General features: G+C 47.9%; 1 protein-coding gene across 1 annotated transcript; it reads left to right on the forward strand.

Annotated features, from left to right (window-relative positions):
• Window positions 1–928: 928 nt before the first annotated feature.
• Window positions 929–17,975, forward strand: GJA5 (gap junction protein alpha 5). Its single transcript, XM_032415437.1, has 2 exons — window positions 929–1,023; window positions 15,605–17,975. The coding sequence occupies exon 2, from the start codon at window positions 15,637–15,639 to the stop codon at window positions 16,711–16,713; it is 1,077 nt and encodes a 358-aa protein (XP_032271328.1). The 5' UTR covers window positions 929–1,023; window positions 15,605–15,636; the 3' UTR covers window positions 16,714–17,975.
• Window positions 17,976–19,369: the final 1,394 nt, after the last annotated feature.

A 19,369-nucleotide genomic window follows, 5' to 3' on the forward strand; every position in this document is an offset into this window, starting at 1 on the left:
TTCTGAATTTGCTCGCCTATGATATATGATTTAACAAGAGATAAGCTTACTTCCATCCACTGGATTCCAGCTGGGAGATCTGTATGCTTTTGTGAGGGGAGCACAGAGGTGAATTTTGACTTTGACTAAAATTCTGATCCCGCCTCTTACCATTTACCAACTGGGTCACCATGATTGAATTTCCTCAAATGTAGGAATGTCTACCATGTAGAACTGGAAACTGGAATAATTAGGTGAAATAAAAATGGAATATATATACATATTCTAGCCCACTATTGGGCACATAGAAGGTGTTCTCTTTTCTTTAGAGAAGGGGGAGAGAGGAGTATGATCTTGGTCAGTGGCGGTGCCCTCTCCCTGTCCTTTGGAGCTTTCCAGTCACCCCTGGTGTCTATTCTGGGTGCTGGTGGTTGTGAGTTGTGAGACTGTTTCCTATGCTAGCTGATGCTCAGCTCACTGATGGGGACATAGTGGAGGTCCCCAAAAGACCTGTCCATGAAGGAGCACTCTTTTTCTCTGACAGTAGGAAAAGGATGGAGAAGAGAGACCTCTTGGGTAATGCCAGTTTTCCCCTGATGCCCCAGGACAGCCCTGGCCAGAGGATCCCAGGGAGGCTCTGCGGAGACTAGGGAGGCTGTGTGTCACCCGCCCGAAGGAGAGGGAGGGCGCCAGGACTGCAGCGACAATGACAGTGGAGGGCAGCAGGGAAGGAGGAAGGCTCCGTCTCCTCTCTCCTGGTGAGGAGAGACTGCAGGGGGCTAGAGGGAAGAAAACTTTTGAAGTGAGCAAAGATTCTAAGAGCAGAGGGAGAGCCGGGAGGGAGGGACCTGGGGGGAAGGGGGTGGAGAGCTAAAGAGTAGGAAGAAGTGGGAGGAGGGAGGGCGACAGACACGGAGTCAAAAGGGGGTGGGAGAACAACTGACAGGCTGAGTGAGAGCGGGGAAGACTGGGCAGCAGAGGAGGCAGCCAGGAACCCAGGACCGGGAAGCCCGTGAAATTCCAGAGAGGAGGACCCGGGAGAAGGTAAGGATAGCCTGGCTTTTAAGAGATGAAACTACCAGTTGATGGGAAGGAGCCAGAAGAGAGAGCCTTGAGTTCCAGGCTGGACAACAACAAAGCTCCTTCTCTGTACCTGGGGGCTTATTCCCTACCCCATCACTAGTCCCTGCGATGGTGAGGTTGGGATATACGGAGGAGGATCGTTGTGAAGCAGCAGATAAATTACTCACTTGATTTGTAAGGAGCTGTAGAAATGTGAGTGGAGGGCCCTTGGAGTTGGTCTACCTCTGGCAGAGTGGCTGCCCTCCAGGGGCATCTTCCAAGCAGCTCAGCGATTCATTTCCAAGAACTTTGGTTAAGATGAAATTGGTCCTTTACAAACAAAAACCATCACTGTTTTACGGTGCTTCCTCTAGGCTTGGAATCTTTTTTGAACTGCTTTCCGCAGCATCCAGGGGAGTGTTTTGATTTTTTCCCCCCTACGGCATGTTGGGTGGTTTAAAAATATTCCCTGCTTAAGTTTCCTGCAGAGTATCATGTCCCCGCTGTGCGCTGCGAGCAGTCTGGCCTGCCACTCGCTGTCGCTGTCAGAGGAAAGAGGCTAGTGAAGACCCAGAGTGGAAGTGGGGAGAGGTGTCCACTGAAGGTCCCCTTTCCTCCTGGGTACAGGGTGAGGTAGATGGCCGCAGGGCACAAAGGTTTCTGTCAGCTCCTTGACCTCTCTTCTGAGCATGTGGCGAAAGAACCCAGACTTGGGGGTTGAGACATCTGGGTTCTTGTGCCCTGAGTGGCTGTGTGTCCTTGGGCCAGACACTTCCCTGTTCTGGGCCTCAGTTCCCTCATCTAGAAAATGAGGGGTTTGCGGGGTGCCTGGGTGGCTCAATTGGTTAAGCGTGCCACTCTTGATCTTGGCTCAGGTCTTGATCTCAGGGCCATGTCTGCTCCAGGGTGGAGTCTACTTTAAAAAAGAAAGGAAGAAAATGAGGGGTTTGAAGTAGAAGAATCCCTCCAGTTCCATTCAGCAGTAACATTGTACAAGGTTATGATTCCTTAGGCTCAAATATACCTCAGAAACATGAAAAAGGGAAGCTCATCACAAGGATTTTACATCTGTACTATGCCCTTGCTCACTTTTAACTCGATTCCCCCTCCCAGTATGCTGTCATAATGGAGGGATTCCCGGTTTTTCCTCCTCAGCGTCTCACAAGGCTTGGCACATTGGGTCTGACTGGCTGGAGGAAAGGAAGGGCAGAGTGAGGAGCACTGGACGGGGAGTCAGGAGACCCAGGAAAATATAGCAAAACTGGAGAGAAGACAAAAGCCAGTATGTGGAGGTGTAGCATCCTCATTTGCCAGGTGGCATGGCTCACCACTGGGGACACGAGCTGGTACTTATAGGCACCCCAGCCTGACTTTCATATCAGCGGGCCCTCATCTTTTCCACCCAAAGCCTCCAGAGCCCTAGCTCAGCCCAAGAACCTGATTCACTGCTCTCTAGGGACAGCTCTGAACTTGCCACCTTCCGGCAGTTTCCCCAGGGCAGCAGAGCTCTTTGGAGCCTGCTCCCCTGGCCGTCCCACCTCGTCTTTACCTCACTCAGCAGCTGCCAAGGAGCAGTCCCCTGACCACAGTGCTCATGGCAGAGGAAACCCAGAGCTGTGTTCCCTGGCTTCCAGACTGGTACCCTCTGGCCATCCCTGCACCCAGACACATGAAGTTCATCGAGCCACAGCAGTAACACTGTCATGTTGCCCTGCTTTGCCACTGCCTTAGAACCCCATGGATGTTCTTGCTGGGCTCTTGAAACCGGTTGTTGTTCTTGTCCCCTAGCTGCCTCACTCCTGTCCCCTCTCCTTATCCCGACCAAAAGTCCTAGGCCATTAGGACTGGAAGAGGTCTGTTAGATTGCCTGTCCACTTCTTCCACTAGTGGGGAAAACAACGCCTAGCAAAGGAAAGTGACCCATGAGGGATGACACAGTGAGTCAGTTTAGTTTGGTTGGGAGAACATCCTGCTCTGCTCACTCATACCTAGGCCCCTTCTGACTTCCGTCCTCAGCTGTGTTTTCTGAGCCTCCATTTCGCCCCAGGCCTCCCTGCTTCTTCCATTTAAGTATCTCCACGATCTGGTTTTCTGGCAGGAACACTCACTTGCCCACCTGCCCCTCATCGTCTCTGCTGGCTGTTGGGGGTGCGTGCAGTGGAGGGTTCTGGGCTCTGGCAGCCAGCAGGGCTACCACAGTGCAGCCTGGCTTCCTGGGGACTGGCTGATCCCAGTGTAGCCAGTGAAGGCAGAACAGGGAGCCTGTCTGCCTGGATCAGTCGGGAGACCTGCAGTCCTCAGGCCAGCGAGACCCAAGGCCCAGGCTCTGCCCCCTGCCTCAGGGAAGACCTCACCCACCTGGGACTCTAGCAGGCTCTGGGCCAGCTGGCCCCACCTTGGGCTCAAGGATTAAGCTGACCAAAGGGGAGAGACGCCCATTTTTCCAGGAAAGCTTCAAATCTCCTAGAAAAGAAACTGATTCCCTTTCTATAGTCAGAAGCTATGGATTCTTGGAGAATGACAGCTTGATGCCACTTTGTGATTCAATTGTTTCTGGATATTAGCAAATCATGGGCAAAAAAAAAAAAATTCAGCCTTCAACGATCCACTCACTTTCATAAGGGAGTCAGGAGCTCTCAGAATCAGAGGTATTGAAATAGCATAGAGGGATCTTAGAGTTTAATTCAGGGATTGGGCCGAAGGAAGAGCCTGGGCATCTGGAGTCAACATTTGGGTTAGGATTTCAGCTGTGTGACCTGGGGCAAATTCTTTAATGTCTCTGAGCCTCAGTTTCTTCATCTGCCAAGAGGGTAATAAATGCCTTCCTTGTAAGGTTTTGTGACGATTAAATAAAATAATGTACATATTTCCCCACTATCCAACATGTGCTTTATGCCACTTCACTTTTTTTTTTTAAAGATTTTACTTATTTATTTGAGAGAGAGAGTGTGTGCACAGTGGGGGGAGGGGCAGAGGCAGAGGGAAAAGCAAGCTCCCCGCCAAGCAGGGAGCCCGACATGGGGCTCAATCAGGACATAGGGCTCCCCTGACATGGGGCTCAATCCTGGGACCCTGGGATCATGACCTGAGCTGACGCTTAACCGACTGAGCCACCCAGGTGCCCCTCAGGACTTTCACAAAAGACCTACATTATAGTCCCTGTTTTCACTGATGGAAATCTGAAAGAGGATTTTCACTTTTATGAAATGGTCATTGCTTCTTTGCTTTACGCCATTTTGGCTTACAAATGGTTTCATAGGAATACTCTACTTTTTTGGATGGTGGGGGAAACTGTATTTAAAAAGGCTATCATATATTAAGTGCTCAATGAACAATAGAACAATAGGGTGGAATCCAGGTTACCTGGTCCTCAGCCCATTTCTATGAACTACCTCTCGTTTGATGTAAAAGCCTTCCCACAGTGAAGTCTCACCATGACATGTAATTCTGAGAAAGTACTGCTTGGTTTTTATGACCACAGATTTTTTTTTTATGGGACTACTTTTGCTGACCTCTAAGCTGGGGGTCAGAAAAATCTAGCTTTGCTTTTTGGCTTTGCCACTAATTTGCCATACTATCGCAATTGGTCAAGTCAAGTCACAAACTCCCCAGATGTTCTAACTTAGCAAACATCCAGCTCAACTGCTTTCTTTTACATGCAAGCAAACTGAGGCTCAGGGTGGGGAATGTCTCATCTAGAGTCACGGAGAAACAGCTGGGACTCAAAAGAGCCTCTCTTTCAAGGCTCTTGTTCACAGATAACTTCCAGGATCTTAATCCGTCCGGGGATCTTCATGATTCAGAACTTCAGGAGAGGGCGGATGTGGTTAGGGGTCGGGATGGCCCTTCTCCACAGGTCACCGATTTCTTTTCCAAGTAGAACTGAGCCAGCTTCAAACCTACCCTGTGGATGTGCCTTTGGATTGGTTGGTGATCAGATTCAAAAGTGCTGCAGCTTTTCAGAAGGCAGGAATTACATGAAGCACACATTTTATAATGTGGATTCATACGGAGCCCATCTCCAGGCCCAAAGGTTTGACTTAAAGAAAAGTCCGGAACTAGGGTGAACCAATTATAAGAATGAGAGGGGCCTGATCTCAGTGGGACCCTGTACCTCCTTTCTTCTCCATGCTTGCCCCCAAGGGTCTAGTGAAATAACGAATGGACAGAGAAATTGATATCCTTCCCATGGCCCGTGTTTTCCTCACCTTCCCCACCCGGTGCCCTGTGAGCATCCTTGTTGGGTTACTCTAACCAGCTGCTGCACTGCCAAATTCTGTATCAGGTTGGCTAGTTGGCTCAGGCTTGAGAGGAGTCTTTACTGGAAATGTCAGAAAAGAAAACAAGGAACTAACCTGATTGTGTGTCTACTACGTGCCAGATACCGTTTGAGGTGCTTCCACACGTCCGCAGACTTTTGAATCCCCATGAGTAAACATTCCCTTTTTTCAGATGAGGAGGAAACGGACAGGCTGAGTGACTTGCCTAAGGACACACAACTGGAGAGTGGAGGCAGGGTTCGAATCCCACTACTCTTTAGGAAACACGAGGCCCACCTCCTATTTTTGTTTCAGTTGTTCTTGTTATGATTTGACATCAATGGAACACCAGAGCCTGTTGTTTGGCCAGCCGAAAACCCAGCACTAGACACGGCTGCAGCCAAGAGCACTTAGTGGCTAAAAAAGGAAATAACTTTCTATATGTGAATTCTGGCCAAATGGTGGCAGATGCTGAAGAGTCTGGGAATCCTGACCACTGTGGGCTGAGGGCTTCGATGGAATCATTAATTCTAGGGACAGCATAGGCAAGAGATGGCCAGCCAAGAAGCCAGGGGCTCAAAGGAAAAACCCTGGGCCTCTTACGGGAGAGGAAAAGCCCTGCTCGGGGAATTCAGAGACTGGACAGAGTTCCAGTCACAGGTTTGTTACCAGTTGTCAGGGCTAGGGTCTCTTTGATTTTCTTTCCCTTTTAGAAACACAGCGGGAAGGTAAGCTTTGGAGTCAGGCAGACCAGCTGCAGGTCCCTTATGCAGCATTTGCTACCTCTGAGCCTCAGTTTTCTCAGCTGTAAAATGAGATAATAACTACTTTCCTAGCAGAATTAATATAAAGGTTAAAAGTATAGTTGTAAAATGCTTCACACATGGAAAACACTCAACTTAGTGGTATCTGCTATCACTATTACTTAACTTCTCTGGACCCTGGTCTTCAGCTTGTATAAAAATAAGGGATTGATTTTGATTGATGTCTAGATTCCTTTCAGCTCTGCCATACTATGAATCTATGACAAATGGTGGAAATAATAAAGAAACCTAAGTGCCTCATAAGTATAATTTTCATTAATAACTGCATAGGTTTTAGTCAACCTTTTGGGAGTAATTAATAAAGACCTCCTAATATTTCATTGTAATCAAATATCTCCATTTGCCACCACCTCCCACCCACCTCTTATAAATATTTCTTCTTCCAACAATTTAATAAGAAAATAACTTATCCCAGCATAATTCTCCTTCTCCACTTTCCTCCCTTCCACCTCCTTGGCTTTGAAACAACTGTCTCCCAGCAGAGTGTTTCTGAGCGGACCACTCTGTCCTTGCTAGAATAAAATAATAAAATTAAAAGAGAGGTTAATTATCTGCCATTGGCTGGAGTCAAAGGAAAAACTCAAGTGACACTTCATCTCCTCCATCTGTCTCCTGCTTCTCTCTCATCTCTGTTTTCCTCTCCTCTCTTCAGTGATTAAGGTTCAGGGGTGGAAGCCCTGCCCCAGACTTCTGAGAAAGTTGCCCACACGGCCTAGCTCAATAGCTGTAGCTGTATTAGCTGCCTGGTTGTTTCCCCTGAGGTTGAAGAGGCTACCCCAAACCTCAGTCAGGAGAAGAGTGGAAATTCTAAATGTGAGAATTACCCCCAAGCACTTACAAATCAACTCCCAGTTCTAACAGTCACTTTGAAAACCTCCCTGCAGCACTCACCTGACGTCAAAGTGGCCAGCCTCGGACTGGTAAGGGTTTTTAAAGAAAGGAACTTTAGGTGATTCAGATGGGATCCAGCACAGTTGTTAAGGCAGGCGTATTGCTGTCAGAGAAGACCAGAGCTGGGTTTGGTGTCAACTCCACCACTTACCAGCAAGTCCCCTTCGAGTGTACGTTGCTCAGTCAACCTCCCTGAGCCCCGTATAAAGGGGACGGGGATGATCCCTACTTGCTCAAGTTGTTGGGATAATTAAATGAGAAAAAATATATCAAGAAACTTGCAGAACGTCTGGCACATAGAAAGGTCTCAATAACTTAATTTTATTATTATCATTATCACCTAGATTCAGAGTTTCTTGTTGTGTGGCTTTAGGTAAACTAGAAAATGGAGCTGAGAATCTCCAAGGATGACAAAGATTGCTGAAGTAGCTGAAGATCAAGACCACTTTCTTATGCAATCCTCCCTGTATCTCTCCATTTTAGTGAGAAACTACTGGGGGAAGGGGAAATCAGAAAGACGTGTATTAATGAATAAGGTACAAAAGAGTTCTGAGATGATGTTATACCTGGTGCTTTACTTTATAAAGCCACCTCTGATGTCTGGCATAGCCCAGGAGCTCAATAAGCACTTTCTGAACTGAGCTGCGCTGACCTGGTACTGTGTCAAGGATCCTTTAAGTGAGGCCCTTCCGGTCCTTTTACAACAGAATTCTCTTAATTGGGAAGCAAGTCACCCCTGCTGTGTGCCACATTCCACTGTGTGATGAGCCGAATTGCAGCGTGGGCCCAGAGGGCTGTTATTATTACTGCGAATAACAACGTTTACTGAGAAGCAGAGATCTGTTAGATAATGTACAGAACATGTGTCATTGTCCAGAATTAGACTCAGACTCTGTGGAGTGGTCTTATAATCTAATTCTGACAAACTTGAGCGAGCGCCCCAGTGATCTGTGGGGAGGAGAAGAAATAGTCCACGGTGAGCGATTGCATCTCTGCTCTAGATCCATCCAGTCCTGCTCGGCTGAGCCGAGGGCCCTGTCACCGGCAGAAGGAAGGCTCAGCGGCTTCTGTCTCCCTGGTGTTCTGGTCACCACAGTCATTGTGCAGGTAGGTGCCCCAAGGTCACTTCCCAGGGAGCTCCTCTACTGGCATTAGGTGTTTTGAGTGAGCTGAACGCTGTAATTCATTTACTGTTGTTGATTTTTAAAAGTGCACGAATCAACCTACTGGGTGCAAGGCACAATCTTAAGCACTAAGAGGGAAGAGGGGGCAGGGGACCTTAGGAGGAGGACACAATGATGAACAGATATGGGCCTTGTCTTCACGGAGCTCAGGGTAAGGTTGGAGAGATAATACACAGCCAGTAGAGCAAATAATTCTCATTATGTATTTGAAACCCCAGTGGTTTTACAGTTCAGTCCGAGGCCCAGCTGCTGACTTAGGGTGGGGGTGGGGGACACAGAAATTAGAAAGGCTGTTATGTGTGGCTCCAGAGGACAGAATTAGAATCAATAGAAGGAAAAGAATTTTCAATGTATCCCTATGGTAGCTTCTTGCTCCCTTGCAATATGCTTTCTTGAGCAGGAGAGACAGGGTGCTATTTTAGCAGTCTGCTGGGTGGCACCTGTCACCAGCGGCCTACCTAGTTTGTGCTGCAGCCACTACTAAAGGACTGCCACAAGCAGAGTGATTATTGACTGTGCAGTGCTTTATGTCCCCACCCCATTTGAGGACTGTGTCCCATTAGGGTCTGCCCATAGGAACAAGTCATGTACTGAACATGGTCTGTTGTAGGGGTTGAGAACTACTCTAAACTCCGAGGCATGGCCTCCAAAGCCCTCCATAACCTGCCTCTGCCTATTCTGCAGACTACCTCCCTGTTTGGCTCATTGTCCTCTAAAACCATGCTGGTTTTCACTTGGTGGATTTGTTCATGTGGTTGCCTTTGTCTGGAACGCCCCCATCTCTCCCGTACCTCCCCTCTTCCCCCACTCCTCACCTCTGCAAGCTTCACCTCCCCCTAACTCCTACTCAAGGGTTGTCTCTTCGGGGAAGCCCAGTATATTTGCACATTTAGTTGTGTTTGTACCCCTCACTGGACAGTGAGTTCCTTTATTTATTTATTTTCTTTTTTCTTTTTTAAAATTTTTTTGTTATGTTAATCCCCATACATTACATCATTAGTTTTAGATATAGTGTTCCATGATTCATTGTTTGTGCATAACACCCAGTGCTCCATGCAGAACGTGCCCTCCTCAATACCCATCACCAGGCTAACCCATCCTCCCACCCCCCTCCCCTCTAGAACCCTCAGTTTGTTTTTCAGAGTCCATTGTCTCTCATGGTTCTTCTCCCCCTCCGATTTCCCCCCCTTCATTCTTCCCCTCCTGCTACATTCTTCTTCTTTTTTTCTTTCTTAACATATATTGCATTATTTGTTTCAGAGGTACAGATCTGAGATTCAACAGTCTTGCACAATTCACAGCGCTTACCAGAGCACATACCCTCCCCATTGGACAGTGAGTTCCTTTAACATGGAGTCTTACTGATCTTTGGATCCCTAACTTCTGCTGCATAAGCAGACACTCAGTAAGTGTTTGTGAAGGTGAACTGAATTGTACTTTCCCATAATCCCCTCAGCACCCCACCCAGTGCTGGTCACATCAAGGGAGCATCATAAATATTTCCTTGATTGCTTAAAAGCTGACCCCAGGCTTTATCACTAAATGGCCGTCATGTCTCAAATAACTCCCTGCCCCATGGTGCAAAGGAGCTTTTGAAGTTCCAAAGTGGAGAGACATAAGAACTGATGGGCTCCAATCTTAGAAGGAAGATGGAGGGAAACTTTCTGGTGTGCACCAAACTTGATCAGAAACCATGGAGTGGTCTAGGTTCTAACTCCATTTGTCTTCATTTCTTTGAGTAAATCTCTTACCTTCTGTAGATGTCTCCTTCTCCATAAAACGGAGGCAATAACCATCACCCCACAAAGTGGTTATGAGGATTCCTCCATTCAACAATAAAAATTGAGTGTCTATATGTCCTGAAGGTAGTCAGTCATGAACGAAACAAATATGGTCCCACCCTCTTGGAGTCAGCAAGAGAAGGGAGGAGAAGCACATCTTGAACTGTATAAGGTTTTATTTATTATTTTTTTCTAGAGAGGGGGTGAGAGAGAAAGAGAGCTGGGGCAGAGGGAGAGGGAGAGAAGCTTAAGCAGGCTCCACACGTAGCATAGACCCTGACACAGGCTCCATCTCACAACCCTGAGATCATGACCTGAGCTGCAATCAGTAGTCGGATGCCACACTGACTGAGGCACCCAGGTGCCCCTGTAAGGTTTTCTCTTTTATTGCTGGACTTAAGAAGGAAGATTTAAGCCTCCCTAGATCACTTTGTAATCTTACTTCTAGATCAAACATTTTTTTCCATCATTAAGGAAACATTTATTATGTACCTAATGTGAGAACCTAATGCAATAAGAATACAAAGTAGAAGACAGGGCTTTTGACTTTGAGAAGTCTATTACTCATTTGAAGGGAAAAGCTGTTAAATCCTTGAGGGCAGGAATCATGCCTGGTTTTATTAATTCAACAGATATCATTGAATGCATAATATGTGCTAGGTCTGGTGCCCCTTAGATATTATTTTCAGTACCCAGAATAGTGGTAGGCACATAGCAGGGACTCAAAAAAGTACTTGTGGGTTGGCTGATAGAAAGAAAATTTTGGAAAAGCAGTGTAAGGCAACATATAAGTGTGAATGTATCCTACATGCTGAACAGTAATTTGGAGTCTTTATTGCTCAGGAGACTTCAAAATGGGCTGAGATCAATTTGAGAAAAGACTTCTCCACTTCTACCTAGATCTGTGGGGTCAGAGGAGGAGGTACTAACTATGAGTTTATGTTAACCTAGGTTGCTCTAAGTTGGTTTTCTTGGAAAACTTTGGCTGTGTAGGGAGGCAACAATGGTAACATTGGATTGGAAATGTAGGTACCTGAATTTTATTTGTAGTCATATAATACACAAAACAAGGGAATAAAATGATCCATGCTCACTATACACAAAGTCTTCTTTTGGCCCTTTCCCTCTTATCCAAGCACCATGTCACTATTACCAAACAAGTTCCTTGATGACTCTTCCAAATGTTTTGTCCCAGGATATGACACGTTGAAAGAAGATGCTGAAGGTTTTGGAGTGAAGAAACTACAGAGTGGGGATGTCCTCATCCGGGTTCTAGGGACCATCTCTTTTGTCGTGGGGATTTCAGAACTTGTATCAGTTGCAAAAGGCTGTAGAATTCAATTACTCAGGGCTCCTTAGAGGGCCCTGACCTAATGAGGCCCAATCCCCTAAGCCAGAGTCAACCTCCTGCTGTGTATTCCCATAGCACTTCCTTAATGTTAACACACATCATGCTTTATTGCCATGTATTTGATATCTCCCCTTTGTTAAGGGATATAAAGGCAGTCAAGTTCAGTAAAGTCAGGGACTCTTTTTTTTAAGATTTAATTTATTTATTTGTCAGAGAGAGAGAGAGAGAGAGAAAGCACAGACAGGGGGAGCGGCAGGCAGAGGGAGAAGCAGACTCCCCGCTGAGCAAGGAGCCTGATGCGGGGCTCGATCCCAGGGCCCTGGGATCATGACCTGAGCCGAAGGCAGACACTTAACTGACTGAGCCACCCAAGCATCCCTGTTTGTTTTTTTAACTGCTGTGTCTTCAGTGCCTTGCATGATACCTGGTAACCACTCATATTAAATGGATGAATGAAAGGGAAGAAGGACTTTGTAGGTAGAAGGGGTATGAGGAGCTAAGACAAAGAGGTGAGAAGGTGTGGGCTATGTACACGTGTATGGGGAGTCATGTAGCCTAAGTATGGCGTATGTGAGAGGAACGGGGAAGAAGATAGGATGAAGCTGTGCTGTGGAGGATCTCAAGTAGAAGTTAAAGAGTCTCAACTTTATAAGCAGTAGGAAGCCAGTGAAGATCACAGCTAAAGCAGTGAGGTATAATATTACCATTGTATTTCATAGAATTTTTTCATGGCACGGGCAGCTTCCTCTGCCCCTCCTAACACACTTCCTGCCAAGAAACGGATAATAATCTACAAAGCATTTTATATGCTCTACACCCAGTAAACTCAATGGGTATCTAATCTACATATTTCTTTGGCTGAGGTTGTGGGGGACCCGAAGGGACCCAGTGTAGCTGGGAAACTGACTTTCACATTATAAACTGAGCAGCTGGTACATGGTAGCAATTTTAAGTTTCTCTGACCTCGCCTGGGTCATCCAGGAAGTCACAAATGAGACTTGTCCTGTGCCCTATTTGCTGCCACCAGGGTGCTCAGGGTCTGCCCCACCCCCACCCCATCCGCTAGTCTCTCTTGTTCCCTCCCCATGAAGCAGCCTATCTGACGTCACTGTCTTTCTCCTCTTCCACGATGTTCCTTTTTTGTACCTGTGCTTTCCTTCTTCCAGGTGGGATTCCTTGCACCACAAGTGAAGGGGTCAGCCGTCTTGGCAGACCAGATCAAAGCGTCACATTCTTTGCCTGGCCCTATTTTTAGACCTCCTGGGGGACTTGCAAGGAATGAGTGGCAGAGTCAGAAGATCAAGGGAAAAGTCTTCAGGGATTGAGGACAGTTTGGAAAACTTGCCCCAAATTTTGGAAGAATATGACATTTGTTTCCCTTTTTTCTTTTTGTTTCTTTTTTATTTCCATTTCTGTTTCCCTTTCACTTTCTCCTCTTCTGCTCTTCCATGTGTTTCTCTCTTCTTTGTAATGCACTTCTCTCTACTTTCTCTCTCTCTCCCTCTTTCTCCGTTCCTGTCCTCCCCCGCCACTTTCCTTGCTAGTAAAGGCTGCCTTTTATTCTTTAGTTCTTATATGCTGAGCACTGTGCTAAGTGCTTTTTATGCATCACCTCATAACACTGCATGAGCTAAGTAACAGCATCCTCATTTTGCAGATAGGGAAATTGAGATACAGATCCAGTAGCTTCTCCAAGCTCAGCGATATTTTAGTATATGTGCTGCCGAAGCGAGCACTCCAAGCTCAGCGATATTAATAGAGATTTGAACTCCACTTAGCTACCCCCAAACTGTATTCTCTTAACAACTACATGGTCTCTCTTTTTTCCATTCTCAACTCCCGCTTGTCTTTTCCCTCTTTTTGCTTCTCCTCTCCCTTTCTCTCCCTCCCCTTCTCCCCCTCCCCTCTCTCAGACACTCAGCACATCCTGGTCCCTGCACGTGTGTGGATGACCCTGAAGGTGCTGAACACTATGCACGTGCCTAGAAGAGATGACAGACCATTTGAACTCTTATCTAATCAGCCATTTTCCTTTTGAGCCAATGCTCCACGATTTTCCACATTTGGAGGTTAAGGGAGGGGGACCCTTCACTACCTAAGGGAAAGGGCATGTGTCTGATCACAAACCAGAGGAAAGGCCTCAAGACCTGGATGAGTCTTTGATATGGAAGGGGACAGAGATAAGGCCCTTTCCACTCATGTGTGGACTCTCAGGGTTGGGGAATGGGGGCCTGGGAGAAGACAGGGCCAGGAGGCTGGTCTCTGTCAAGGTATCAACTCAGGAGTCAAGGAAGCCGGCACCATGAAATATGGCACTCCACCCTGTCCTTCCTCATTTGCATAAAGAATGTTCAGATAGGAACCAGGGGCATATTGGCAGCAAAGATGTGAAGGTCAAGGTTTGAACTTGACAATCTCCAAGATCTCATTAGATTTGAGGTTTTATGATTACAAGAAGGGAATATTTATGTTCAGTTCTCTCTCTTTCTTTTTTTATTTTTATTTTTTGTCATTCTGTTGATTAGGATTGGTTAGAGGCTTAAGCCATAAGGACATTTATTGCTCATCAAATAAGAATTCTGGAGGTAGAAGATGCAAGAGCTGATTCAGAGGCTTCAGGCCATTGGTTGGCATTTCTGAGACTCTCTGGACAGCTTCAGACATCTTGGCTCAAATAGCCCTGTCCACTGGCAGGAAGTAGTGGGGGGGGGCGGGGGGGACCTCCAGTGAGGCTCCTTCCATTTACTGGGGGCTGGAAAAACTGTTTCTAGAGCATTCCCTCTACATTAGACTCTCACCATACCTGGCTGACCAGATCTAACTGCAGTGGAGACTGAGAAAGTGAAATTTGGTCTTTTCACCCTGCTAATGGGATGCAGGCAAGGAATAGGGAACTGATTTCCCATACCAGAGTTTGCCACCCTTCATTCACTCGACTAAGATTTACTAAGCACGCATTCCAGGCCAGGCTCTGGGCCAGGTAATGATGATACAGAGGAAAAGGCAATCTCTGTTCTCAAGGAATCCCTACTAGGAGAACACAGACAGGCAGAGGGCGGCAAAACAAGAAGGCAAGTGCTAGGAGGGAACTGTGTGTCCCTAGGGCCACCACAGGAGCTGAAGAGGCTCAGCTTGAAGGAGCAGGGAGGGCTGGAGGGAGCCATAACTGGGTTAAGTTTTGAGGATTAATAAGCATTTAGCTAAGGGCGAGGGGGCATGTAGGAGGTGGCTGGGAAGAGGGCGTCTGGGAATCTCCCAGGATGTGACATGGCAGAACAAAAGGAATGAATGGGGAAGACAGGAAATGAGGTTGAAGAAGCAGGAAAGGGCCTGCTGAGAGAAGGTTCTGTGTGGGACATAATGGTTTGGGGCATTTATTCTGGATGAGCAGGGATGTGCATGGGGACCTTCTGCAGGAGGACAAAGAGCCGTACCCCTGGAATGGCTGCACTGCACTGAGGTGTGGGAGATTGGCATTGCCAGGTGCCTCCCAGCTGCGGGAACCTGAGCACTCATTCACAGCACCCAGAGCTGGTGTGGCCCCATACCTTTTTGTTCGCCATCTCCTGATACAGCTGGGGACAGTTCTGAAGGTTAGAGGATGCGTTCTGAGAGGCCAGACTCGCCACCCCCACCCTCACTCCTTCCTCTTTGCCCAGTTCCGCCTTCTGGAGCCAACGTAATTCTTTTTCACCTGACGGCCATTCAAACATATGGAACATTTGAGTTATGATTCCCAACATATCACGTACCTCACCTCATTTAACCCTCAAAACTCTGATGCAGCTGTTTTCCATCCCCATTTTACAGACAAGGTTGCCAACTCAGTGAGGCACACGGCCAGACCCACGAGAGCAGGGAGCAGTGCTGTGTGCCTCCCGCTTCACCAGTGTTTCTCCAGGCATGGTCTTTGCACTGCCTGCCTCAGAATAACCCAGGCTGCTCAGAGCAGATCCCGGGTCCAGGGGCGGCCCCAGACCTCTCGAAGTAGACTCTCTGCAGGTAACAGCACAGAACCCACTTGTAACACGCTCCTCAGTTGATTTCTAGATCCATTCAAGTGTGGGAATCACACTCTAATCTTGCTAACACGACCAATTTTAATCTTCTATTTCCTTTTACTTTTGCTGGCCTGGAAAAAAGAGAACTTTTTAGGTGAATTTGGCTCATGAGTTGCACTTTCTTAAAGAATGGATCAGTGGAATCCCAGAGCCTCCAGACTTTGCAGAAGCATCCCTCTCCTTTACTCTCTTTCTCTCTGCCCCATTTGCAGAAGTCCTGGTGGCCATCTCTTGCTGAGCCAGGATGAGTGACTGGAGCTTCCTGGGAGAGTTCCTGGAGGAAGTACACAAGCACTCCACGGTGATCGGCAAGGTCTGGCTCACCGTCCTCTTCATATTCCGCATGCTGGTGCTGGGCACGGCTGCCGAGTCATCCTGGGGGGATGAGCAGGCAGATTTCCAATGTGATACCATGCAACCTGGCTGCGGGAACGTCTGCTATGACCAAGCCTTCCCCATCTCTCACATCCGCTACTGGGTGCTGCAGATCATCTTCGTGTCCACACCATCACTGGTGTACATGGGCCATGCCATGCACACGGTGCGCATGCAGGAGAAGCGGAAGATGCGGGAGGCTGAGAAGGCCAAAGGGGTCCGGGGCACTGGGTCTTATGAGTACCCAGTGGCCGAGAAGGCAGAGCTGTCCTGCTGGGAAGAAGTGAATGGAAGGATTGTCCTCCAGGGCACTCTGCTCAACACCTATGTCTGCAGCATCCTGATCCGCACGACCATGGAGGTGGCCTTCATTGTGGGCCAGTACTTCCTCTACGGGATCTTCCTGGACACCCTGCATGTCTGCCGCAGGAGTCCCTGCCCCCACCCCGTCAACTGTTACGTATCCCGGCCCACCGAGAAGAATGTCTTCATCGTCTTTATGCTGGCCGTGGCTGCACTGTCCCTCTTCCTCAGCCTGGCTGAGCTCTACCACCTGGGCTGGAAGAAGATCAGACAGCGCTTTGTCAAGTCTAGGCAGGGCATGGCTGAGTGTCAGCTTCCTGGCCCCTCGGCCGGCATAGTCCAGAACTGCACACCACCTCCTGACTTCAATCAGTGCCTGGAGAATGGCCCTGGGGGGAAATTCTTCAATCCCTTCAGTAACAAGATGGCTTCCCAGCAGAACACCGACAACCTGGCCACTGAGCAAGTACAAGGCCAGGAGCCAATTCCTGGGGAGGGTTTCATTCACATCCGTTATGCCCAGAAGCCTGAGGTACCCAATGGAGCCTCCCCAGGTCACCGCCTGCCCCAAGGCTATCAGGGCGACAAGCGCCGCCTCAGCAAGGCCAGCAGCAAGGCCAGGTCAGATGACCTATCAGTGTGACCCTCTAGTGGGGGGGAACCAGGACCAGGTGGGAACCGAGGAAGCTCAGAGAGGGAAGATGTGTCCCTGCCGACCCCATCTCTCATTCTCATACCTGCTCTGCTCCTTTTGGGCTTCAGGTCTCAATGGCATTGCTCATTTATTCCAGAAGGTAGGACCAGGGCTCTGGGAATGCAGGCAGCACACGGCTACCCACCCAGGCTGCCGGCCCTTCCCATCCTCTACCCAGTGTACACAGAAGGCTTTCAGATCCTCAGTCAACAGGGTAGAGGAAGAAAAGGAAACAGTGGTAAATCTAGCCTGGGATGGATAGCCAGAAGGATAGAATGGTTCTCTACATACCAGCCACATACCAGATGGGTTCTTCAAGTTTCTGTGGCTTCCTTGACCTGATCACCCTTCTTGCAAGGAAGAGCCCAAAGTTCCCAGCCAATAAAGAACATCAATCAAGGACCTTACATTAGATGTGCTCTTGAATCTGTTGTCTCCCTGGGTCAAACCTTGGAGTGACAGTGAGGTGGCCTTGGGCTGCCCTTGGCTGCCCCCTCTCTACCCAGTCTTACTTAAAAAGAGGTCCTTGGAACTTGACCAGCAGCCTCAACTTTACAAGTGCTTTGGTATGTACCTCTGGCAAATGTCCCACCTTAGTGATGCTGCAACCTTTACTTCTGCCAGGGTGACAACTAGCCCATGGGGGTGCAAGCTCCCCCAGGGAGTGACTGTATACACAGGCTCCACTGGAATCCCTGCCACCACCTGTCATCCTGCGGCTCTTTTACAGCTCAACCCGATGATAGAAACCATCCCATCCCTTCCTCCCTTGGCTGTTCACCCCGTGCTCCCCTAAAGACCTTATCGACCAGAGTGCCCAAGAAGCCGTCATCCTCTCTCAGATCCTGACCAGATCACCAGCCATGAAGGCCATTGGAATTTCCCTAGGTCTTATTAAAACAAAGAGGGCATTGTGCTTCTCAGATTCCCTTTGGGAAAAAATAATTCTGCTGTGAAGATAAAAATAAAAAAAAAAGAGAAAATACTGGAAAACTGTTTTCCCCTCCTATTTATTTCCCTTTCTGACTGCCAACTTAGAGTGCCAAGAGGAGGTGTGATGACAGCTATGGAACCCCCAGAGCTCTCTCTCCCTGGAGGGCTTAGCATGGGCATGGAAGCAGTAAGGGAATCTCCAGCTCTCTTGGCAGGGGCCTCATTTAAGAGCACAGAGATTCCTATGTCTCCCTGGTGCTCCTAACGAGACAGCTGGAAAGCAGTGGTGACTGAGGACTGCGGAAAAGCCCTGCCTTCCCAGGGACTGGCCTGGTTTCTCTGTTCAGTCCATCTGTAATGGGTGGTTGCCATTTTGGATGAAGGTATAGGATGCTCAGAATTGGATACTGAGACAAATAGGGAGATGATTACTTTTCAAAATGCATGCATGCATGTGTGTGTGTGTGTGTGTACACTGACAGGGTGGGTGAAGGGGAAGGGAGTCTGAAATAAGGAAAGGAAACCTTAGAGGAACTTGTGTCTTCCTGTCCTCACCTCCAGATGCTGGCAGAGGGGCTGAGCCTCACTGTTTCCAGTGGCATTGGCCTACGCAGATGAGAGGTCGGGGCAGAGGAGGGTGAAGGCTCAGAAGGAGGTTCAGCCTCTGCCCACCCCCCCCTTCCATCTCCAGGCCCCTCTGCTGATGTTTGGCTGCTATCGGTGCGTGGAGAGAAGGATGAAGGTAGAGAGGTGGAGGGGACTGACTGGGACGCCATTTAGGGAAGAATGACTGGTCATCCAAGGTCCCTAGAGAGGACACTTTTTATCTATTGTCTGGCACCAGCATTAAGACTCTCTCTCTCCAAAATAACAATAACAAAAAGACTCTCCCTACATCTCTGAAACGGGTTTGTTTTGTGAAATGAGTGTTCTTGGATTACAAATCCTATGAGATCAGTCCTTGATGATGGGACTTTCAGGAATGAAATAGGAAATAATATGCGTAGTTTGTCTTAATAAAATTTGGCCCTGCATCTATCTCTCTTTTGTGTCCTTTCATGCCATGACCACGGAAGAAGGATGGCAGACTTGGTGGGGGAGGGAAGCACTCAGACTCCACCCATCAGTCAGTAATGCAAACAGCTTTGGAGTCAGGCATGCAAGGGTTAAAAATCCCAGCTGCTGATTTACAGCTGGTCTCCAGCAAGCTACTTAATCTCTGAACCCTGGTTTTCTCATCTGTAAGTTGAGCTTCAGAATATTTACGTCGTTGGGTTGTTAAATGAGAGACGGTGAAGAGTTCATCGGAGTGCCTGGGAAATAACAGTATGTCACTGAATGGTAATCGTTGATATTGTTGTCATTATTATCTTTATTATTTTCATTATTGTGTTGAATACATAGTATTTGAAAACCTGGGATGTCAAGAGATGATTCCAGAACTTCCCCTTATGGAGCTCACATCTACCTAAGGTGGTCAGTTTAACTCAGGTCAAATTAACTCCAATTACTGCAGAGGAAACAATTGGAATAGAATTAAATGGGAATTCATTAATTATCAATTCTAAGAACCACAGGCTCCAGGAAGTGAAACATGACAAAACCACTGGAAGGGGACACCTGACCTGGGCCCTAAGAGGCTGAGGTTTTAGACAAGTGAAGACCTCAAGGA

Source organism: Phoca vitulina, unplaced genomic scaffold, assembly GCF_004348235.1.
Source record: "Phoca vitulina isolate PV1807 unplaced genomic scaffold, GSC_HSeal_1.0 scaffold2, whole genome shotgun sequence".
NCBI classification, from domain to species: domain Eukaryota; kingdom Metazoa; phylum Chordata; class Mammalia; order Carnivora; family Phocidae; genus Phoca; species Phoca vitulina.